The 22,567-nt window shown below is 34.1% G+C and overlaps 1 protein-coding gene across 1 annotated transcript in view; it reads left to right on the plus strand.

Moving 5' to 3' along the window:
• LOC110588510 (probable ATP-dependent RNA helicase DDX60) overlaps positions 1-22,567 on the plus strand; it is a 103,687-nt gene that overhangs the window by 12,766 nt on the left and 68,354 nt on the right. The window contains 7 exon segments of the mRNA XM_021698854.1: positions 1,237-1,395; positions 10,038-10,179; positions 11,084-11,239; positions 14,070-14,175; positions 14,634-14,749; positions 16,008-16,168; positions 21,124-21,376. Coding sequence (XP_021554529.1) covers positions 1,237-1,395; positions 10,038-10,179; positions 11,084-11,239; positions 14,070-14,175; positions 14,634-14,749; positions 16,008-16,168; positions 21,124-21,376 — 1,093 coding nt within the window.

Here is a 22,567-nt window from a genome sequence, read left to right on the forward strand (position 1 = left end):
CACCAGGCTAACCCATCCCCCCACCCCCCTTCCCTCTTGAACCCTCAGTTTGTTTCTCAGAGTCCATCGTCTCTCATGATTCGTCTCCCCCTCCGATTTTCCCCGAACATTCTTTTTTTTTTTTAATATATATTTTTTAAATTTTATTTTATTATGTTATGTTAGTCACCATACGATACATCATTAGTTTTTGATGTGGTGATCCACGATCCATTGTACATTCTTGCTGTAGTGTCTTAGTGCCATCCTAGCTGGAAAAATACTAAAGCTGTTAACCTTCTTTATGGTTGATAGAGTTCATTAAGAATCTGTTGGCCAGTATCGTTTGTTGTCCAGCTAAATAGTCATCCCTATAGATATGTGTACATATGCACACGTACACACACTCACACACACACATGTGTACACATACCATTTTGTATATAATCTGACTGCTGGGGATTCTTGCCTGAATTTTTATTAAAGTAAATGAAGCTTTCTGTAACTTTTGTACACACTCCGAAATGAACAAGACTTACTACCTTTTACCTAGCATCCTTTATATTTGGTTTTCCAATATCTACTTGAATATATTCTTAGTAAAATATCTTTTATGTCACTATGTGTGCCATTTTACATTATTATCACAAAATGATACCGAACCAAGTGTATCTCTTTGGAATTTCTAGTCATTAGACCCAATTTGGCCCTACTTGAGGCACTCCAAAATAAGTCTTAGTTTTGTTCCAGTGACAACCCTGCAAACATTTGAGGATGGTGAAGAGGTCCTTGTCCCGTCATGTTAAATATGCCCATTTCTTTACCCTTTTTCTAATTGGGTAAGTTTTTTTAAGATGTGTCCTGGTTTCTTCACTCTGATACTATTCAGTGTAACTTTTAAAATATGATTCCTTGGACAGAATAGGGCATTTAAAGGATGGCTCCATCCTTGCAAGGTCCTGTGGGATCATGACTTCATTAGCTGCTGGGACAGCTCATGTGAAGTTAAGCTTAACTAAAAATACTTAGAAAATGCTTTATGTAAACTGTTATTGAGCTAGCAGTTCCCTGCCCCCTTACCTGACATCTATATTTTATATGCAGCCAAATTTATGCACGAAGAAAAAAACCTCAAAAACCTATACAATGAAGAGTGTAATAAAGCGGAATGTGGCTGCTGACCTTTGTGGTGCTGCATGTGTATCACGCAATTTCATAGCCTGCTGATCTCTATTTTACCTTCTTTATTTTACTCAGGGGGAAAGTAATTGCTTAGCCCTGCAAGAGATGGAAGATTTATGTAAACTGCATTGTCTCAGTGTGGTTTTCCTACTCCACTTACCTCTTTCTCAAAGAGCCTGCACTAGATTCATCACTTCCCACTGGACTAAGAACATTCACACTTTCTTAGAAATGGTAAATATGATCTTTGTTAGTTTATTTATTTTTTTTGTTTCCATTGTTTGATATAAAGAAACCACAGTCACCTTCAAAAGTAGATTTATAAGGGTGTGCCTGGGTAGCTCAACTGGTCAGGCGTCTGACTCTTGGTTTCGGCTCAGGTCATGACCTCAAGGTTTTGAGTTCAAGCCTCATGTTGGGCTCCACTCTGGGCACGGAGCCTAATTTAAAAAAAAAAAGATTTATAAGGGAATATTGTCAGCCCTTTGGGAACCTTAAAGATTTAATGTCTTAAGTCAATTTCTTCCTAATTTCAACAACTGTGGTAATAATAACAAACAGCATGATATATACCCAATCTAAGGATTAAAAAAAAGCCTCTCTATTTTCCTTCTAATTTCTGTCAAGATCAGGTTTTTGTGTCATTCATTACAAGAGATTGGTGACCATTGTGTTCTGCTCTTGAGAAGAATTGAAGATATAAATGTAATGGTTATTTTTGTCCATTATAGATGTTAGTTAGAGAAAATTTGTAGACTTTAGGAAAATAGCAGAAACAAAAGAAATACCAAGCGACCCACACTATTCAAATAAATTCATATATTACAATGGAATAAATATATATTCGTGTATGAATATATATAAATATTTTTCTTTTCATGTATTTTAAAATTTTCTTTCATACTCTTGGTTAACCTCATTTTTTAATGGCTACTATTTTTTAATGGATGTACCATGGTTTACTCACCCATTCTTCTATTATAGGATATTAAGAGGTTTTAATTATTGTATTATAAATGCTGTTATTTTCCAGGTTCTTTGAGTGTAAGCCTTTTCCTTTTTTTTTTTTTTAAAGGAAGCCTTTTCCTTTAATTTGGGGATATTGACTTAGACTTCATGCCCAGAAGTGGGATTAGTGGATCAATTTAAATGGAAAAATTTTAAAAATCTTGATACTTGCAGTCAAGATGTTCAAGGAAAGTATTTTAGAACCAATCAATTAGTAAGCTAGTCCACAAATATTTATCTAATGTATATGCATTGTATGAGTCACTGGGGATACAGTGAGAAAATATATTTACCCCACCACATTCATAGAGCTACATTTTGCAGGAAGATAGGTGTTGAATTTTTAAAATTAATATTAAGGAGGAACTACAGGATACTTTAGAGTCAGATAATAAAAAGATCCAATTCAGTTAGAAAAAGGTGGCTTCTTTTAAGAGATGAAGAGAAGTGAAGTAATGTAAATCTTGAAGGATTTGCAAGTTGGAGAAAGGATGAACACTGGATGCTAGGAGATGAAACAGCATGTGGGGTCACCATGAGAATGACATGATCAAGGAACTGGAATACAACTTGTGTAACTGGAATAGAAAGAATATGGGAAAGTGATAAAGCTGAAGAGATGGATAAGAGACAAATCATATAGGACCGTATAAATCCTGTAAAGAGAATGTAGATTTAACTTGATCATAAGTACAATGAGAACCAACTGAATGATTTCAGGCAGATGAATGGCACTTTCATTAAATTTTTTTTTTCTTTGCCTTGCAATGCAGAGAGTGCATTGTAGAGACAAAACTGGATTTAGGGAAACCAGTTAGGTGACTGTTACCTCAGTTCATGTATTAGTTATATTAGGGACTAAGGAAATGGTAAGTAAGGATGCATGGCAATAGGCAATTTCAACAATCATTTAACAAGTTAAGTGTGGGCATGAGGGAAAGGGAGGAGTCAACTGACTCTAGGTCTCTGGCTGGAGCATTTGTAGGGTTGATGTCATTGTATGAACTGTAATTGCAGAGGAAGATCACAAGTTCAGTTTTGGAAATACTGAGTTTGAGATGCCAATGAGATACCCAAATGGAGATATCTATTAAGCAATTTGAAATACTGGTTTGGAGCTTAGCAGAGTAGAATGCATTGGGGATCAAGATTTGGGAATCACTAGCCTATGGATGTTAATTGATGCCATGGCAGTGGATAAAATTATTTTGGGAAAGACAAGAGGGCCAAGGACAGAGACCTGAGATCCTCCAATATTAAATGGTTAGGAATAGATTGAGACACTGGCAAAGGACACTGAGAAGGAGCTACTTAGATGAATAGAGTGTAAAGCTAAGAGAATGGATTATTGTGAAGGTCAAAGGAACTGGGCTTTTCAAAAGGTGGGTTAATAGTACCAAATGCCATGGAGAACTATAGGAAGTTGAGGACTGAAAATAGTACTTTGGGTTTAATGGCATAGGACTCACTGTTGATTGTAATTAAGAGAAATATTTAAAAAATATTTTTTAAAAAAGAAAAATATTAATGGAGAGGCTAGAAGCAAAAGTCTATGGTAGAGTGGATTCAGTAGTGAGTGGAAGAGAGAAAATAAAGGTGAGGAGAAGTTTATATGTAAGGAGTTGAGAATAAGGGAAGTGACTCAGGATAAAATGGGATAGGAAAGTGGGTCAATTAGGAATATTTTTAAAATGGCAAAGACTGAGCATGTTTAAATTAAGAGAGAGGATAGGATGAAAATACAGGGAAGGTAAGGTGAGAGGGCTGGGGTCTAGAGTATGTTCTTATATAGAGGGAGTGATATTGCCATTCTCACAGGAAAGAATAAAGAAAGAATAGTGCAACATTGGCTGTTATGGAAGTTGTAAGATAACTTTGTTCCTATGTGCTAGTTTAATTTTCTTTGTCAAGTAGGAGACAAAGTCATGCTGAATGTTGTGGCGAGGAAACAAGCCCAGGAGTTTAAGAACAATGAAATATTTTGGAAATATTTATTGGGGATCTTAGGGGAGTAAACTATATTGAGAAACAATAATGCTGTCCTGCCCAGCACTTTTGAAAGCTAATTTGAAGTTTTTGACAAAACAATTATAGTGGCATCAATATGTGTTATTGTATGATTTTCTTTTTCTAGTAGTCTCAGCAACATGGCCATAAGCACAAGGGAAGCAACTGATTGGATGGTATGAAAAAAAAGGGACAAGATAATTTAGGCACAGAAAAGCTATTAGTGGATCTATATAGTTTTATGGAAAAGAAAAAAGGAAAAAAGGAAAAGAGATTTTAGTATCCTTGCAAGAAGATGGTAAAAATGATAGACTAGAAAACAAAGTTTCATGGAGGTAAACCAAGTGGACTCTACTGGATAGGTCCTATCCAGAACTGAGGTCCTGATATGATCAATAAAGAGGTGTGAATGATCATTATACAAAGTTAGAGGGATGGGTCAACAGGTGGGAGTAAGGAATTATTCATCAGGGAGGGTGGCATACACTTATTATTTCCTTGTCTATGTCTCCCATTCACTTGTTTTTCCATCTTACTATAAATGTCTGCAACTCTCCACCTGAAGGATTTATTTGCTTGATCTGAAATGCTGGGTGTTAATTCTCATGCCCTCCACCAATGATAGATGCGGAATTGGTGGATGAAGACCCCAGCTTCCTTGTATGTAAGTTGAAATAAATACTGAAATGTATTCTACACTGTCTCCAGTGGAATTAAGAATTCCCCAGTGGAATTAAGTTCCAGTTGTCCCCAGTGGTCATGGATTGGATAATGTATCCTTTATTGGTTTCTTTTCTTTCCTGTCTTACTTCTGCATTCCCTGGCTGGTGTTTCTTGTGATCATTCCCAAATAAACTCTATTACTTGAAGTTGAGTCTCAAGGTCTGCTTCTAGGGGAAGTGCAAACCAGGACAGAGAGGGAGGGTAAATTTTGGTGATGACAAGGTCATGGGTGTGTCCATGAGAATGTGAAATGGATAGAGTGGTGAGGGAGTCACTGGATATAAGAAATTCAAGAAATGTTGCAATAATTGTCTGCTTGGAGGTTAAAGCTATACATGGTGTTGTTAAGACAGAGGCAGAGGAAGAATGTGAGCCAGGCGTGAAAAAAATCATTAAGTGAGGGGAAGTGAGCAAGGAATTTGCTAAATGAACATGATAGGGAGGACTTTTGAATAGTACAGACAGATGGAAGGCCGAATTTTATAGAATAGTGTAAAAAATAGTTTGGAAATGATGAGTTGGTGATTGATGAGGCTACCACCTCTACTTCATAATCCTGAGGTAAAACTGTGTGTGGAAGGATGAGCAGCTTTTAGCTGTTAAAATTGCAAGGGAAGTAATGTTATCGGGGAAGAATCAGAAATTGCATCCAAGTCTCTATTTGCTCACTTTCCCATTCTCAGCAAAGAAGTGTGTCAGAATGACCTGAGAAGAATCATTTAGGGTTTCTTACCCTTTTTTTCCCTAGGGTCCCCTATGGCTGTCTGATGAATTCTATGAAGGGAATTCTCCCTTCTTCAGGATAATATAAATGCATAAAATAAGATACTTAGGATTACAAGGGTATCAGTTATATTGAAATAGTTATTAAAATATTAAAACATACATTTGTGATGTGGTAATATATGTATTACCTCATTACTACATTAGACAATCAAATAACTACCATACTTTCAATGTATGATAAGTATAAACAGTATCTCTAGATGTTTGTAGCACTTGCAATGTAATGTGAAAATATGTTATTTCTACTGGTGCCAAATCCCAGCTATGGCATAGGAATATGACATATCATCTGGGTTTATTATTGAAAATATACATTTTTGCTACAAGTTAGCAAAAATAAAAATATAATTTTCTGATCTAGTTCATGAACTCCCTAAATTCTATCAGGTAAAAAACTCCTGTGATAAGATCTTTTCTGCATGACCTCCCTCCTTACAACCCCAATTTCTGGTTGGACTGGCATGTGCCCTTACTTTAGGGATTGGGAAAAAAAAGTCAAATTTCCTGCCCTTTGAAAGAATAATATTGATCTATATATAACAAATATTATTGAAAAAGACAATGACCTTTTTCTGTCCACATTGCACCTTCTTCATAAAGTGTCCATGAATTGAGGAGGGGAGAGAATTGGAGAATAAATGAAGTCACCATGAGTGGGGTGGGAAGGGCATGATAGAATCCCCCTAAAGTTTCAGAGATCTGTGCATAGAGAGAACCTGTGATTTAGTTTTCAGGACACAGACTGGGAGATAGCTAGTCTCATGTAGGATACCTGTGGCTATATGTGCCAGGGAATTGGACTGGAAAATGCAATGTTGTGTCTATCCATGAAAATGTGGGAAACGGTCCCTGTACTTCCTGAACGAGGGTCTGAAAGTTCTTGTAGGCTCTAAAGGAGTCATGCTAGTTGATTGAGAGGGAAGGGGAAGCTGCTAGTCTTTACAGAATTCTCAAAAGCCAGATGAGGGGATAAGTGGGAAATTACATGGAAAAGACCCCTTTAAATCTGAGGACTGTATTTCAGTAGACTATGAGCTCCATGGAACCATATGGAAGCCACTCCACAGCCACTGACCATTTAATCTCTATTCAAGGGACCTGGGTTTATTGCCTGTGTAGAATACTGAAGAGTGAGGTATAAATGGAGACAGCCATACCGAATGGTGGGCACCGTTTTTTACCAAAATGTATAAATCTTTTTATACACACTTTTTTCTTTTTTCTTTCTTTCTTTCTTTCTTTTTTTTTTTTTTTACCAGAAGTGTATAAACACTCTTGTCAAAGCCTGGCATGGGGGACTCATGAAGAGACTTGATCTGAGTGTGACTAGGAAGTAATTGAATTGGACTGATTTTACTTTGTAGTGCTTACATTATATTTACTGAAATAGCATAATGTGTCCATAGGATCAACAAAGTTCAGAAACAGAAAAATACATTGATTGTGTATCTAGGTTTATATTTGTGAGCATTTACAACTGCTCTAACAGAAGTGTAAAAGGTTTTATGATGTGGTATACAAAATACCATGTGGTTCTGCTGATGCTTGGGGGAGAAAATATTTTCCTATATCTCAAATCCCATTGGGGAACTTTCCTCTAGGCATTTTGATAGTCTGTTAGGAAGAGGTGACTATGGTTAATTAAAGGAATAGGAAGACTATATTTCCAGCTCCTTTTAGTTTACTTTATTTATTTAATTTTGAAGATTTTATTTATTTATTTGAGAGAGAAAGAAAGAGAGAGAGTGCATGCATGAGCGGGGAGAGGGACAATGAGAGAGGGGAGAGGGAGACACAGACTCCCTGCTGAGCAGGGTAGCTGGAGACAAGGCTTGATCCCAGGACTGTGAGATCATGACCTGAGCCAAAGGCAGATGCTTAACGGACTAAGCCACCTAGGCACCCCTAATTTACTTTAGACATTTCAATAAAAGTCATGTCAGACTAATACATTAAACCTATTGATATGACATGTCAGATATTGAAATAATGCATTATAACATCAATATTGTGCTACGAGTTTTGTTGTAAAGTTATTTCTCAGATAATATTTGATTTTTTGTCAACTTTCTGTAGGTTGAATTACATATACTCAGTTACTGAATGGTATGAATGTAATGTGGTATTGATTTACAGTTTTAGATGAATGCTCTGTATGTAAGTTTCATATAAATGAAAACTTTCATTTATAAAGAGTTTTATAAACAATTTTTATGGACAGTAGTAGTTAGGTGAAAGGATATTACAAAGTTTTTCTAAATTATGGAATGTTCTAAGATGGTTTTGCAAGACAATGTGGTTTTAACTGATAGGAAACATCATTTTTAAATTAGGATGGCATGGATTGCGGACATGATAGAAATAGGTGCTAGTTATTTTGCATCAGTTTTATGTGTGTGCTTTACCTATATTACCTCATAAAGACGTAACAATACTCCTCTTATGTTTTCATTTTACAGTTGAAAAACTTGGGTTCAGAAAGCCTAAGTGGCCCATTAGCACAACTAATAAATGATCAAGGTGGGAGATAACTGCATTTCTGTCCAGCTTCCAAATCTGTGCCCTTCCCACCATCCTCTGCTCCCCTGATAAGGGGAAACACGTGATTAACCCATAGTCAAGCACTCCTCTGGTCTTTTCTATCCTCCATGCTTCATTTTGGTAGCAGCCAGTAGCTGGAAGTGTAAATTCAGGTAGCCTCTGAAATTTTTACAATAAAAGGCATATTCTGAGGTCTCTGGAGAAAACAACTAAGCAAACTTTGAAAGCAGAGTTTCATGTTTACTCAAATAGTGACACTTGGAGACCATATGGAGCCACTTCTTAATTGAAGGTAATAAAATGAGGAATGTTTGGTGTACTATATTCACATATTACCATTTGTTTACTCAGTGGTATTATGGGAAAGGATTGGGTGGGGAGAACCTTACATGGCAGTGGTTCTCCAAGTATGGTTCTCTTGAGCAACAGCATCAGCATCACCTGGGAGCTTGTTAGAAATGCAAATTCTTAGGCTCCATCGCATAGCTACTGAATCAATCTTGGGATGATGCCTAGCAATCTGTGTTTTATTTGACAATCTTTCCAGGTGAGGCTCCTGCTGAAGTTGGAGAACCACTGTTCTATGGCTCTGTGGAGAGCTCTTTAGTATTTTATTGTAGTTAAAACTACACTGTAGGTAGGAGGTTCCTACCTTGATATTTACGACTTTTCATGAACCTTGGGCAATCTCCCTAACATCTGTTTAGAGCTATGTTGTCCAAAGCAGTAGCCCATAGCCAGAAGTGGAATGTAGTAGTGTGAAATGAGATATGTTCTAAACTTAAAACAAACACCAGATTAAAAAAAAAAAAACTAGTATGAAAAACATGTACACTGCTCTGTTAAAATTTTTATATTGATTACACATTGAAATATAATATATATTATATAATACTTTGGTATTGATATAATACTTTGGATATGTTGAGTTAAATAAGATAAAATTTTGCTTCTTTTAAAAAAAATGTGACTTCTGGAAGTTTAGAATAAAACATGCAGCTTACCCATGTTATATTTGTGTTGGATAATTCTGGGTTCTATTTCCACATCAATATAGATAAATAAATTGTTCACATTTGGAAAGCATTTGGTTTTATCATCGCGGGAGTGTGGAGCAGAGAAGCCTCGGTTTTCCCCCACTGAACTTAATTCCCCAAACACTATCAGTGACGGAAAAGATGACTAAGGTCTCACTCGCTAAGGTTGTTTACTCATGTCTACTCAACTCTGAACTAAGTGTGGCAAGTGAAGACATTCTGTCTGTGTTAGGCATGAAGACGTTTTGTGTTAGGCATGAACTTAGCCTCACTGTTATAAACTCAGCAGGTGCACACCAATGTAGGTGGAAGGGAATCTTTGAGTTTGAAGGATTCAGCATCTTCTAGACCCCTAAACAATCAAATGCTATTTCTTAAATCCTCTTTTGACCTGAAAGTAGACTCGGAAAACATTAAAACCTCAGTAAAGAACAGAGGCACATTTGAAAACAAAAGTATTTCTGTAGCATTGGGACTACATGTGTGAATTTGTGTGAGAAAAAAATTGTATTGAGTCAAACACAGATTTGTATGATTCAGAATAAAGAATTATGCTGAATTAATTTTTTGACCAGTTTGGTTTTATTTTATGATCTAATCTTTTACGATATAAAGCATTCATCATTATCCAGCCTGAAAGGACTTACATTAATAAGAATTGGAATAGCCTTGCCAAGTTGCCTTTCATTGGTTTATTGATGCATTTGAAGTTGTATTATAGTTTATTGTTAATATAACAATTGTCAATGACTTGGTTTTATGTCTAATTTTCAGAAAAAGTGGTGTGAATATTTCATCCTCAGTAATATAAACATTTGTGAGTTTTGGAATCTGAATTTAATTCACGTTTCGGACTTAAGTGATGAACTTTTGTTGAAGAATATTGCTTTTTACTATGAAAATGAAAATGTTGAAGGTACCACCTTAGTATATTAAAATTGTACTTTCATCCAGAGATAAACATTATACAGTCTTTAAAACTTCAAAATCATTTTTCTATGTCGAACATATAACATAGCAATTATTTTCCTTTCAATCTTTGTTTATACATGTATATAAGTTTTATTTAGTTGGAGTCAGAGTGAGTGTTATATTTTAAAACATTTTTAACTTAATATACTCAAGTATTCTCAAGAAATATGTGTTTGGGTATTTGGCATTTGTAGATAATTTTTTTTTGAAGATTCTCTCTCTCAAAATAAATAAATAAAAATATTAAAAAAATAAATATATGCATTACATTTTTAAAAATATTTACTCTAATCAAGGTAATCATCCTACTACTATGAGATATTTAGGAAATTTTAATTTTTTTCCAAAGACGAAGCCGATTTATATGTTATATATAATTTGTTTTTCTTTCTTTGAATTATTTTGTTACAATAAATTTTCTGCTGTTTCTTAATAGTCAAAGAAAAAAAAACACATGTTTTAAGAGAGCTATAACTCATTGAGTATTCTTGAAGCTTCTTTGACCTCTAGAATTTGGTTCCTACACATTGCAAATATTGGAACGAGTTAGCTACATATAAATTTAGCAACTCTCTACAAATTTTCTTATCTCTGAAAAATAAGTTATATTCAGTTTTATTGATTGTAAAATTATATGTGTCATAACCTTTTTTTACTTTATAAAATACATATTCATAATATATTATACTGTTATGATAGCTGTAATTTATTCATTTAGGTGCAGACTGGAACTCACTGAAAATATCACTCTGACAAATATTTCAGAACTCTATGAATTTAGTCAAAGTGCATGCTTCTGTATATATAGGAATGACTTTTAATATTTAGTACATTTAACTATTATATAGGCCTACATTTGAATTTGGGACATGTCATTATGAAAGATTATGAACATCTCTGGAATACTGTGTCAAAGTCGGTCAGAAAGTTTGCTGTTGGAAAGCCATTTCCTCTGAGAACAACAAAACTTTCTTTTCTTGAAAAGAATCCATCACCAATCAAAGGTAATAAATCTCTAAATTAATTTGAAATAACAGTTCACATCTCTGGAAATTTTTTTGAAAACACTACTAATTAAATGCTGTATATCTAAATAATTTTCTGGCACTATGCATTTAAATAATAAATAATAATAAATAAATAATAATAAATAAAAATAAGATTACCTTTTGCTATATCATTGGGACAATATGCTATGACTATAATTTTGAAGAGTTATATGTTTTGCTTGTAGCTAATGTTGTTGCCAATTAAAAAAAAAAGCCAGATATATGTGACTTCTGTTTCTATCAATTTCTATCAATATGGCAGTATAGGTTAGGGGAAAAATCTCTTTTCGGAAACAATTGAAATGCTGCTAAGACACACCAAACATCTTTTTGTATTATCATAGCTAAGCTCAAAACAATAGAAGTGCAATTCCAGGAGCCAAAAATAAAGGCAGAGATGGATCTCTGGCTAATACAAAATGAATTACTCTGATGATTTCCAATTATAGGCCCATCCTCCCAAGAATCTGGGGTTTCAGTTATTCTTAGTAGTGTCAAGACAACTCTAAGCCAGAAAATTAGCTTAAAGTGATCAGAAAAATCTAGTACATTCTTTGTACAGGAAAAACATCATAAACCCTGGGAACGCCTGGGTGGCTCACTCAGTTAAGCGTCTGCCTTCAGCTCAGGTCATGAACCCCAGGTCCTGGTATTGAGTCCCACACTGGGATCCTAGCTCAGCAGGGAGCCTGCTTCTCCCCCTGCCTGCCACTCCCCCTGCTTGTGCTCTCTCTTTTTCTCTCTGACAAATAAATAAATAAAAATTAAAAATATCATAAACCCTGGTTTTACAAGATACAGGTTTTACTCACATTCTGCCAAATATGAGTACAAATATGAATTTATAAAGCAGTAGAGGAAATAATCTAAGAGAAACTGTAAGCTATAGAGCTACAACTTCATATTTTGTAATTATCAGAAGTAGAATATACTATATGTGTATTTAAAATGCTCAAAGAAATAAAATATGAAATTTGAAACGTGACAAAATTACAAAATTCTATAAAACACCATTCATATTTTAAAGTAATCAAAGTTGTTGCAATGAAAATATTGCCAATGGATAGGTTAAAAAGCTCATTGGATATTGCTAAAGAGAATGTGTGAACTAGAAATTCATCAAAAGAATTATACTTAAAAGTAGAGATGACGTGTATAACCATGTTATACACCCTAAGCTTATGTGTCAATTACATCTCAATAAATCTGCAAAAAAAACCCTAAAAAAACAAACAAAAGAAATAAGAGCTGAAGCAATATAAAAGATATGTCAAAAAACAAGATATAATGAAGAAGTCTAGCCTTTTATTCACTTGCAGATTCAGAAGGAAAGAATGAGCCAATGTGGGTTAGACAATATTTGAAGAGGTCATGACTGGGTATTTGCCTGGACTGAGGAAAGACAAGAATTTGCACATTTACGATATATGATGAATCCCAAGTGGGATAAATGAAACATATGAACATACACACTCACAGATAAATACACGCACTGGATACAATATAGTATAATTATAGAATATAGAAAATGAGTATCCTAACAAGTTACCTAGAAAGGAACAAAAATTAGTCTATAATAGACTTCCTCTATAACAATGATACAAATCAATATAGTGAAATTATATGTTTCTTAAAATATTTAAGAATGAAGAAGTAATATAAACATTTTTAGAAATACAAAAACTGGGACTCCTGGGTGGTTCAGTTGGTTAAGGGTCTGCCTTCAGCTCAGGTCATGATCCCAGGGTCCTGGGATCGAGTCCCACATCAGGCTCCTTGCTCAGCAGGGAGCCTGCTTCTCCCTCTGCCTGCTGCTCCCCCCCTGCTTGTGCTCTCTCTCTCTCTCTGACAAATAAATAAATAAAAACAAAATCTTAAGAAAAGAAATACAAAACTGATTTATCCATCATCACACTATCATGGAAGATATTTCCATTTGATGAATTTCAGGAAGAATAAAATATCCCCCTAAGGAACGTGAGAAGGAAATCTAATGTGAATTTGGGATGTATCGATATAAGTATATTTTTCAGAATATGGGGAAGAATATATATACTCTTATGTCCAGATAAGTTCTACCAGACAAAGACTCTTGAGGAAGATCAAATAAGGGGTTTGAATATCAAATAAGGGAGTGGTTAGGTAAGATCAGGAAGAGAATAAAACACTCTCAAAATAAATAAATAAAAATATTAAAAAAATAAATATATGCATTACATTTTTAAAAATATTTACTCTAATCAAGGTAATCATCCTACTACTATGAGATATTTAGGAAATTTTAATTTTTTTCCAAAGACGAAGCCGATTTATATGTTATATATAATATATATATGTATATACATACATATAATATCAAAGAGGATGTAAGAAAATACGGTGGTGATATCAAATTATTTCATTATTATCCATATATTTTCCCCTACTTTTTTAACATTTCATTTCCATAAAAGTATTTATGTAGGAGGTCTCTGACTGAGAGTTCCATATTCAAATTCCTTGTAATAAGCGACAATGAAGGAAATAAACATTTAAAAATAGGAAACAGTTATTTTTCTACCTACCTACCAACATCCCTAAATGCTGCCTATTTCTTCATACTCTGCTATGTTCCAAAATGTTTTAATGTGGGCAATAGCTTTATGTGAAGGTCTGGAATTGATAAATGTAATTAAAATCAATGAAAAATGTTTTTTAATATAAGGTTTTAGAACATGATGTGTAATGTTTCTATGTGAAAGTTTCACATTTGACACTGTCTTAATTTTTTTTTACTTGTTTACAGATACCGCCAAGGAAAACATTCCTAATTTGAGATTTATTTCAATGTCATGTGAAGTGGTTGATAAGTTTGTTGGTGACCTTTTGACAGATTTGCCTTTCTTAAAGAGGTATAAGACCAAAAATGTCTCAGTAAATGGGTGGAATGGATGACTTACTCATTAAAGATTCTATGAAATGCAACAAATTAAATGGAGTATATTAGATGCAATATGTGTTTGTAACAAATAATGAGTTTAATAACAAATTTATCAATGTCTTTGATCTTAACTAGGTTAAAATCAACATGGTTTTAATCTTAGAGTAAAATTACTCCAGCTGGATTTGTTAATTAGTGGCTTAATTAATGAATATTTGTTGGTGTTGGTGGGACTGTTAGAGATGTGGGGTAGATTCTGGGTTCTTAAGCACCTAATAAACTGTTTTTGGATTCTAACACCCACATCATATTACAGAAAGAGGAAAGGTGGCTATGATTTTTTAAAATATTAAAAAAATGAAATCTGTGCTGTGTTCTATTTAGAGGCATGAAATTTAAAATATGCATATGTTTCTTTTTGTCTCATAGTGATGATCCTATTGTAACTTCACTAGTTAAACAAAAGGAATTTGATGAACTTGTGCATTGGCATTCTCACAGACCCCTTAGTGATGATTATGACAGGACGAAGTGTCAATTTGATGGTCAGTTATGTGACTCTGGTGAAATAAATTAAAATCAATTTCATTCTTTTTATTTTGTAATAAAAAATTATCATATCATGAGCCGCAAGTTATATTTCTTGAATAATAATAGTCTACAAGATATTTAGATGTATGTCGGTAAAGATGGTAATGAAAAAGTCCCACTCTGTTTACTGAGTCATAGGAACACAAATGCTGATGTCCTAGTAAGTGCACCAATACTGCATTTGTCACCACAAAATATGAAACTGTTTTAAATAAATATGGTGTGTAGTTTAAGATATTTGTGTATTCCTTGAAGTTCATAATACTGAGGCAATAGTCTTTCAAGTAATTTCAGCTACTTTCACACTACCCAGTTGATTACGTGTAACAAGTGCCAGTATTTTATATACCTTCATTCTCAGGATGGTTGGAACTGCAAAAGGAGGCCCAGGAAACCACTAAAAGTAGATCAACAGAGATTGATTTAGGGATCTTCTCTCCTTAGTTAATCCTTTGTCTTCATCCATATTTGTCTACCCCTATCTCACCTCCACCCTTCTTCAAGTTGACAAAACTTACTTTCAGAAGAATCTAGGAGTGTGCATAGTAAGCTCGCTCATACTTATCAGCCTGCTTACATAAACAGCTACTAAGATCCTGCAAGATGTGAGGGGATCTTTTAGATTAACCCTTAATATCCCTCAAAATGGTTTAATTTGATATATGTAGATACAGACATAGAAAAATCAACCAGCTTAATTATCCCCTTAATTGTAGTTTTCTTTGGGTATGGAAGTAAATCATACCTTGATTGTTGGGATTTCCTATGTCTTTGGATTTTTCCACAGTGAAAGTGTTTTTCAGCTGCCAAGCTCTTGGCTCTGTGGTTATGGTTTAGAGTAAGGATTTTTCTGTCAAGCAGTGCCAGAAGCCAGGATATCCAAGATGGATATCTTCTTGATTTTGCCTCTAGCTTCTTAAACTCATTCATAGGGCAAATAACAGAGGTAATATGCAGAATCTGTTATTCTTTGCTTTAGGAGGTAGGCAGTGAAAGAGTGTTTTGTCACTTCCGTCTTTTAAATAAGGTAAGGAATTACTCCATAGACAAGAATTTGCCTGACTTGATTCCCTCTTTAACAAAGGTAAATCTAAATTACTAAATTACTATTCCAACTAAAAAGTACATGTGTGGGTGGGATGGTATGAAGAATTAATGAGAATGCTGTTGAAAAAATATAGTAGTTTTACATTTTAAGTCTTTCTTTTTCAGAAAAATCTAGAGATCCTCATTGTCTTAGGTCTGTGCAGAAGTATCATGTTTTTCAACGATTTTATGGGAAATCATTAGAATCAGTCTCTCCAAAAGTTGTTGTGACTCAAGCTGTCAAGCCAAAGAATAAGTTCATTGCACCCAAGAACAAAAAGGCACATGTAGGTTCTATTAATTCTATCAAATTTTAAAACTGTTTATTGACTTTTCTTAAGTTGCTATTTGTTCAGTTCCTCTGGTAGTTTCTTTCCATGCTATGCTTTTTCTTTTTATATATGATCACTTAGATTATTTTATTTACTTGGTAAGAAAGTCTAACCTCCATATACAAGGTTATATATGGTCCTGTATACATAATAAAATGTATATGTATTTGAAAAAGAATATAAGACAATAGGTTACTAAAGGCTTAGATTTAGAAATGTTGAAATAAAATTAAAAATATAGTTCTTTTGAATTCTGGTTTAAGATGGCAATATAAGAGGTTCCTGAACTCATCTTCTCCCATAGACATACAGAATTTACAGATAAATATAGAAAAATTCTCTCTGAAAGCAATCCAGAAACTAGAGAAATAACTCCTATACATTGGACAAATGAGAAAAATCCCACAATGAAACAGGTAGAAGAGGCTGAGACATACACTCCCTATAAACCCCATCCCTGGTGCAGAGACATACAATTGGGAGAAAACTCACAAACCTCAGTTTTTCTCTCAGGAGGAAAGGATTGGGACCAGATTTTTGGTTTGGCACCCCAACTTTTGAGTTCCACCTGAAGAAAGGGCCCCTCATAATATCTAGCTTTGAATGCCAACAAAACTTGCATCCACAGGACCCACAAGACTATATCCTGACTATCCCCCCCAGGGCACAGAGGCAGCAGACTGAAATGCTTATTCCCAGTCTTTCCCTAAAAGAGACTGATCTGCATACTTTAAAAGCAGCAAAAGGAATCTAAGCGTACCACTACAGAAAGCTATCAAATCACAAAGGAGGAGAAAAAGAGAAGAACAAAGGAATTGTGAATCAGTCAGAAAAAAATTAATGGCCATAGTAAGTCAATACCTATTAATAATTACATTAAATGTAAATGGACTAAATTCTCCAATCAAAAGACATAGAGGGGATGAGTGAATAATAATAATAATAATAATAATAATAATAATAAAATACCCTACTATATGCTGTCTAAAAGAGATTCACTTCAGCTTTATTCAGCTTTAAGGACACACACAGACTGAAAGTAAAGGGATGGAAAAAGATATTCCATGCAAATGGAAGCCAAAAAATGCAGGGGTAGCTATATTTATATTAGAGAAAATAGAGTTTAAGGCAAAGACTGTATTAAGAGATAAGGAAAGTTATTATATAATGATAAAGATGAAAATCTGAAAGCATTTTGTCTAAGATCAGGAATAAGACAAGGATGCCCACTCTCACCACTGATATTCAAAATGGTACTGGAAGCCCTAGTCAGAGCAATTAGGCAAGAAAAAGAAATACACGACCTCCAAATTGGTAAGGAAGTAGTAAAACTTTCACTATTCGCTGTTGACATGACATTATATATAAAAAAAACTCTAAAGACTTCACCAAAAAAATGTTAGAACTAATAAATGAATTCAGTAAAGTTGCAGGATATAAAATTAATGTACAGAAATCTGTTGTGCTTCTATCCACAAATAACACACTGGCAGAAAGAGAAATTAAGATAACAATTCTATTTGTAATTGCATCAAAATGCCTAGAAATAAATTTTACCAATGAGGTGAAAGACCTGTACTGTGAAAACTATAAAACATCAATGAAAGAAATTGAAGGTGACACAAAAAAATGGAAAGATATTCTGTGCTCATGGATTGGAGGTGACACAAAAAAATTGAAGGTGACACAAAAAAATGGAAAGATATTCTGTGCTCAAAATGTCCATGCTACCCAAAGCAATCTACAATCTTAATGCAATCCCTATCAAACTACCAACAACATTTTTCACAGAACTAGAACAAATAATCCTAAAATTTGTATGGAACCACAAAATACCCTGAATAGCCAAAGCAATCTTAAAAAAGATGAACAAAACTGGAAGTATCGTAATCTCAGATTTCAAGATATGCTACAAAGCTGTAGTAATCAAAACAGTATGGTACTGGCACAAAAACAGATATACAGATCAATGGAACAGAATAAAGAGCCCAGAAACACACATATACACTTAATTCAAGAAAAAGGCAAGAATATGCAATGGGGGGGAAAGACAGTTTAATAAATGGTGTTGGGAAAATTGGACAGCCACCTGCAAAAGAATGAAACTAGACCCTACCTTACAGCATACACAAAAATCAACTCAAAATAAAGACTTGAATAAAAGACCTGAAACCACAGAACTCCTAGAAGAAAACAGGGGTAAGGACCTTGGCATTGGTCTTAGCTATGAAATTTTTTTTTTTTTGGATTTGACATCAAAAGCAAAGCTAACAAAAGCAAAAATAAATAAGTGAGACTACGTCAAACTAAAAAGCTTCCATACAGCAAAGGAAACCATCAATGAAATGAAAAAGCAGCCTACTCTATGGGAGAAGATATTTGCAAATCGTACACCTGATAAGGGATTAATATCTAAAATATTCAAAGAAGTCATATTACTTAATAGCAAAAAACCCCCCAAAAACCAAACAATCTGATTTTAAAAATGGACTGAGTACTGAATAGAATTTTTTTCAAAGAAGATATATGAATGGCCAACAGGTACATGGAAAGGTACTCAACATCATCAGTCATCAGGGAAATACAAGTCAAAACCACAATGAGATATTATCTCAGACCTGTCAGAATGGCTGTCATGAAAAAGACAGGATGTAACAAGTGTTGGCAAGGATTTGGAGAAAAGGGAACCCTTATGTACTGTGTGTGGAAATGTAAATGTGTAGCTACTATGAAAACAATATGGAGATTACTCAAAAAATTAAAAATAGAACTACCATAGGAGCTAGCAATCCACTTCTCGGTATTTATCAAAGGAAATGAAAATAGGCTATGGAAGAGATTATCTGCACTCCCATGTTCATGGCAGCATTATTTATAATAGTCAAGATAGGGAAACAGTGTAAACATTTATCAATGGATGAATGAATAAAGATGATATGATATATACATATACAATGGAATATTATTTATCCATAAGAAGGAATTCCTGCCATTTGTGACAACATGGATAACCTGGCAATGCTGAGTGAAGTAAACCAGACAAAGATAAATACTGTATGTTATCACTTACATGTGGAATTAAAAAAAAGTCAAATTCATAGAAGCAGAGGGTAGAAAAATGGTTGCCACAGACTGGGTGGGTGGGGGCAATAGGTAGAGGTAGGTAAAAAGGCACAAACTTTCAGCTATGAATAGTGTCTGAGAAGCTAATGTAAAATATAGTGAGTGTAGTTGATAACACTCTAATGCATCATTGAAATTTGCTAATAGAGTAGATTTTAAATGTTTTCTCCCCCAAGAAGATAAATGTGTGAGGTAATGGGTGGGTTACTTAACCCAATGGGGGAAATTCAATCACATGTATTCATATATCAAATCACCATGATGTGCACTTTAAATATTTTACAATTATATTTTTCCATAATAACTCAGTAAAGCTGACATTTTTTAAAAAGTCCAAGCAGAAATGGGCACTTTTGCTTTAGTAGCTAAAAAGCAGCCTTTCTGAACCCAGGTAGGTGGTCACTGTTTTTCTCCTTGTAGTGACAACCCCCTTTTTATTTTCATAGTCAATTTTATTGTTGGTGAAATCATCCAATTACAACTTTTCCATTTTCATTTAGGGCTACAAAGAAGTTTCTATTTTTTTTTTTTTAAGGGCGATGTTATAAAATAGAAAGTTTGCAGCAAAAATTCTCATTACATAGTATAACGTATGAAGACTGAAAAAATCCCATTTTTTCTTTTACATTATTAGAAATTAAATAAATTATCTCATTAGAGTTAAACACTCTCAGCACTACATAAATGTGCTCTTCTAGCAACCGTTTAATAAGTCTGCATATTCAGGATATAATAAGCATTGTGCATGGCAAAGAGCCAAGGTCACCCTTGTCTTATTGAGAAAGAACCATGCTGAGTTAACCTAGAACAGTACATTTGGCAGATTAAAACATTGGGAAACCTCAAATAATGTTGATTAGAATTAAGTACTGAGAAAGTGCAGACAACTAATATTGACTTCATTGTAGACAAAATTTATATATTAATTTCATGACTAACCAGAATAGTGGAAGGTTTATAGAATTCTCTTGTGAATACAATTCTTTAATTTGTTTTTGCAGATTAATAAATCAGATTGGTAAAAGTATAGTAAAGAGGGTCCGTATTGAGTTTAAGTCAATTGGAAAAGCTTATCTAGATAAAGCAAATCAGTTGTATTTATGTTGTTCCTTTCTATCCACTCCTTTCTTTCATCTGCTTTCACTTTTCCTCATTCACTTATCAAATATTACAAGCTAAATGTTTTGTGCTTGAGACATACAGACAACTGTAGCATATTTCTGTTTCAAGGAAGTTAATCTAGATCGGAGGTATGACAAGTAAAATCATAACTACAGTATGTGTAATAAGTACTTTGATAGAGAGATGCCCTGGCAGAGAAGGAATATATGAGTTAGGCTTGGGAGTTAGGAAAGGCTTCATGGAAGAAATATCTTGAAGGACAAGTAGGAGACAGGGAGGTGACCATGGAAGAATGGAAGAGGAAAATCCATTCTAGAGAGAGCAGCAAGAACCAATGCAGGAGACATGAGAAAACAGTGGCCTGATGTTTCCAATTTTATTAATTTACTCTTTGATTTATAATCTATACAACTCAGAAATCTACAGAATTATCTGTGAAGGCTTTATAGTGATTAAATTTAATTGTAATAAGTTTTCAATTAACAGAGGCTTTAATTTTAAGAAATAAATACTGAACCTAAAAATTGTTCCTATTCAAGAATGGGATGATGGTCAAAATAACCAATATACACTTAAAAATATTGTCTCATATATGAAATTTAATCTTGGAATATTTCCAACTTGTTTTATGATATGCTTTCGCTCCCCCCCCCCTTTTTGGGCAGGAGACCAAGGCTGAAATAATTACTAGAGAGAATAAAAAGAGGTTATTTGCTAAGGAAGAAGAGAAAGAGGAGAAAAAATGGAGTGTTCTGTCATTTTCTATTGAGGAGGAAATGAAAGAAAACTTAAACTCTGGAATAAAGAACCTGGAAGAGTTTTTGAAATCATGTAAAAGTAACTCAGTGAAATTTCGAGTTGAAATGGTAGCCTTAACTGCCTGCTTGAAAGCATGGAAAGAACATTGCAGAGGTAAAGTTGTGTGATTCTGTATTTTTTGTTTTGATGAATTGGAGAATTAATAAAAGGATGTAATGATGATAACTGTCATTTATTAACTGGAAGTTTGTGTTAGAAGCCTTAGATGCATTATGTGATTTTATCCTTACAAAATTCCTCTAAGGATTACTTCATTTATTGGTGAGCAATGAAATCTCAAAATAGCAAATATACAGCACATTCTTAAGCAAATTCAAATCAAATCAGTCAAAGATAGGCTTAAGGATAACTACTTATAAAACTGTGGGCATAGTCAAGGGAACCAGCAAAGCCGGTGAGGCACTCTGGGAGAATCTGTCACTCATTTTTGAGATCTGAAGTGCAAACATTTTCTTTCTGGGTAAAACTAAAGATTATGTTCGCTGACCATGTTGAGTTCTTCTAAATGTTGCTGTGGCTCCCGTGTGCTCTACTTTGCAATTTCTATAACACATAGTAGGATAAAAAAGAGACAGGAAGAGGAAGATAAGGGGAAATAAACCTGGGTAGAGATATGTAAATTGATAACAGGTGAAATGATCATGTGCCATAAGACCTCCAAACTGACAATTCTTCCTAGTAAACCTAGTTGATCTGTCTGTCTTGAGCATCCCCACACTTGAAATCCATTTAACACATGGTCACCAGGTTCTTCTTTTCTCCCCTCCCCCCACTCTCATTCTGTTTACTTCAATCTGCTCTAAAGCAGTCAAGCCTTTCACTGTGGATTCTGTCACAGTAAGAAGCATAAGATTTGACTTATATATTTCTCCCCAAACAAGATGTTGTATCAGAATTTGCAGTTGACTGCTACTAAGAAAGATCAGAATTAAGTGGCTTACTCTCCTGAGGGGAAGAATTCTACATTAAATTTTTTTTGTCGCCTCTAATAGCATTCAGTGGGTGTTTGGTAATATTTTTTAGATAGCTAAAATATAGGTTTATTGGAAGAAAGTTGGAATTAAAAACAACCCTAACATGGCAAGTATGGAAAGATTAGCAGTGAGGAGGAATAAAAAGAATGTATATAACTATACAGAAATGAAGAAGAATTAGCAAAGTCTGTATTTGGCAGTTGTAATAGACTGATTGAATTGGCAACCTCCAATGATTACACCAAATAGTTATCTATTGTCAACAGTAGGACTCAATAAATTTTGCAAAGATTTTAACCAGATATTTAAAGTCATC

The sequence above is a fragment of the Neomonachus schauinslandi genome, chromosome 2 (assembly GCF_002201575.2).
Source record: "Neomonachus schauinslandi chromosome 2, ASM220157v2, whole genome shotgun sequence".
NCBI classification, from domain to species: domain Eukaryota; kingdom Metazoa; phylum Chordata; class Mammalia; order Carnivora; family Phocidae; genus Neomonachus; species Neomonachus schauinslandi.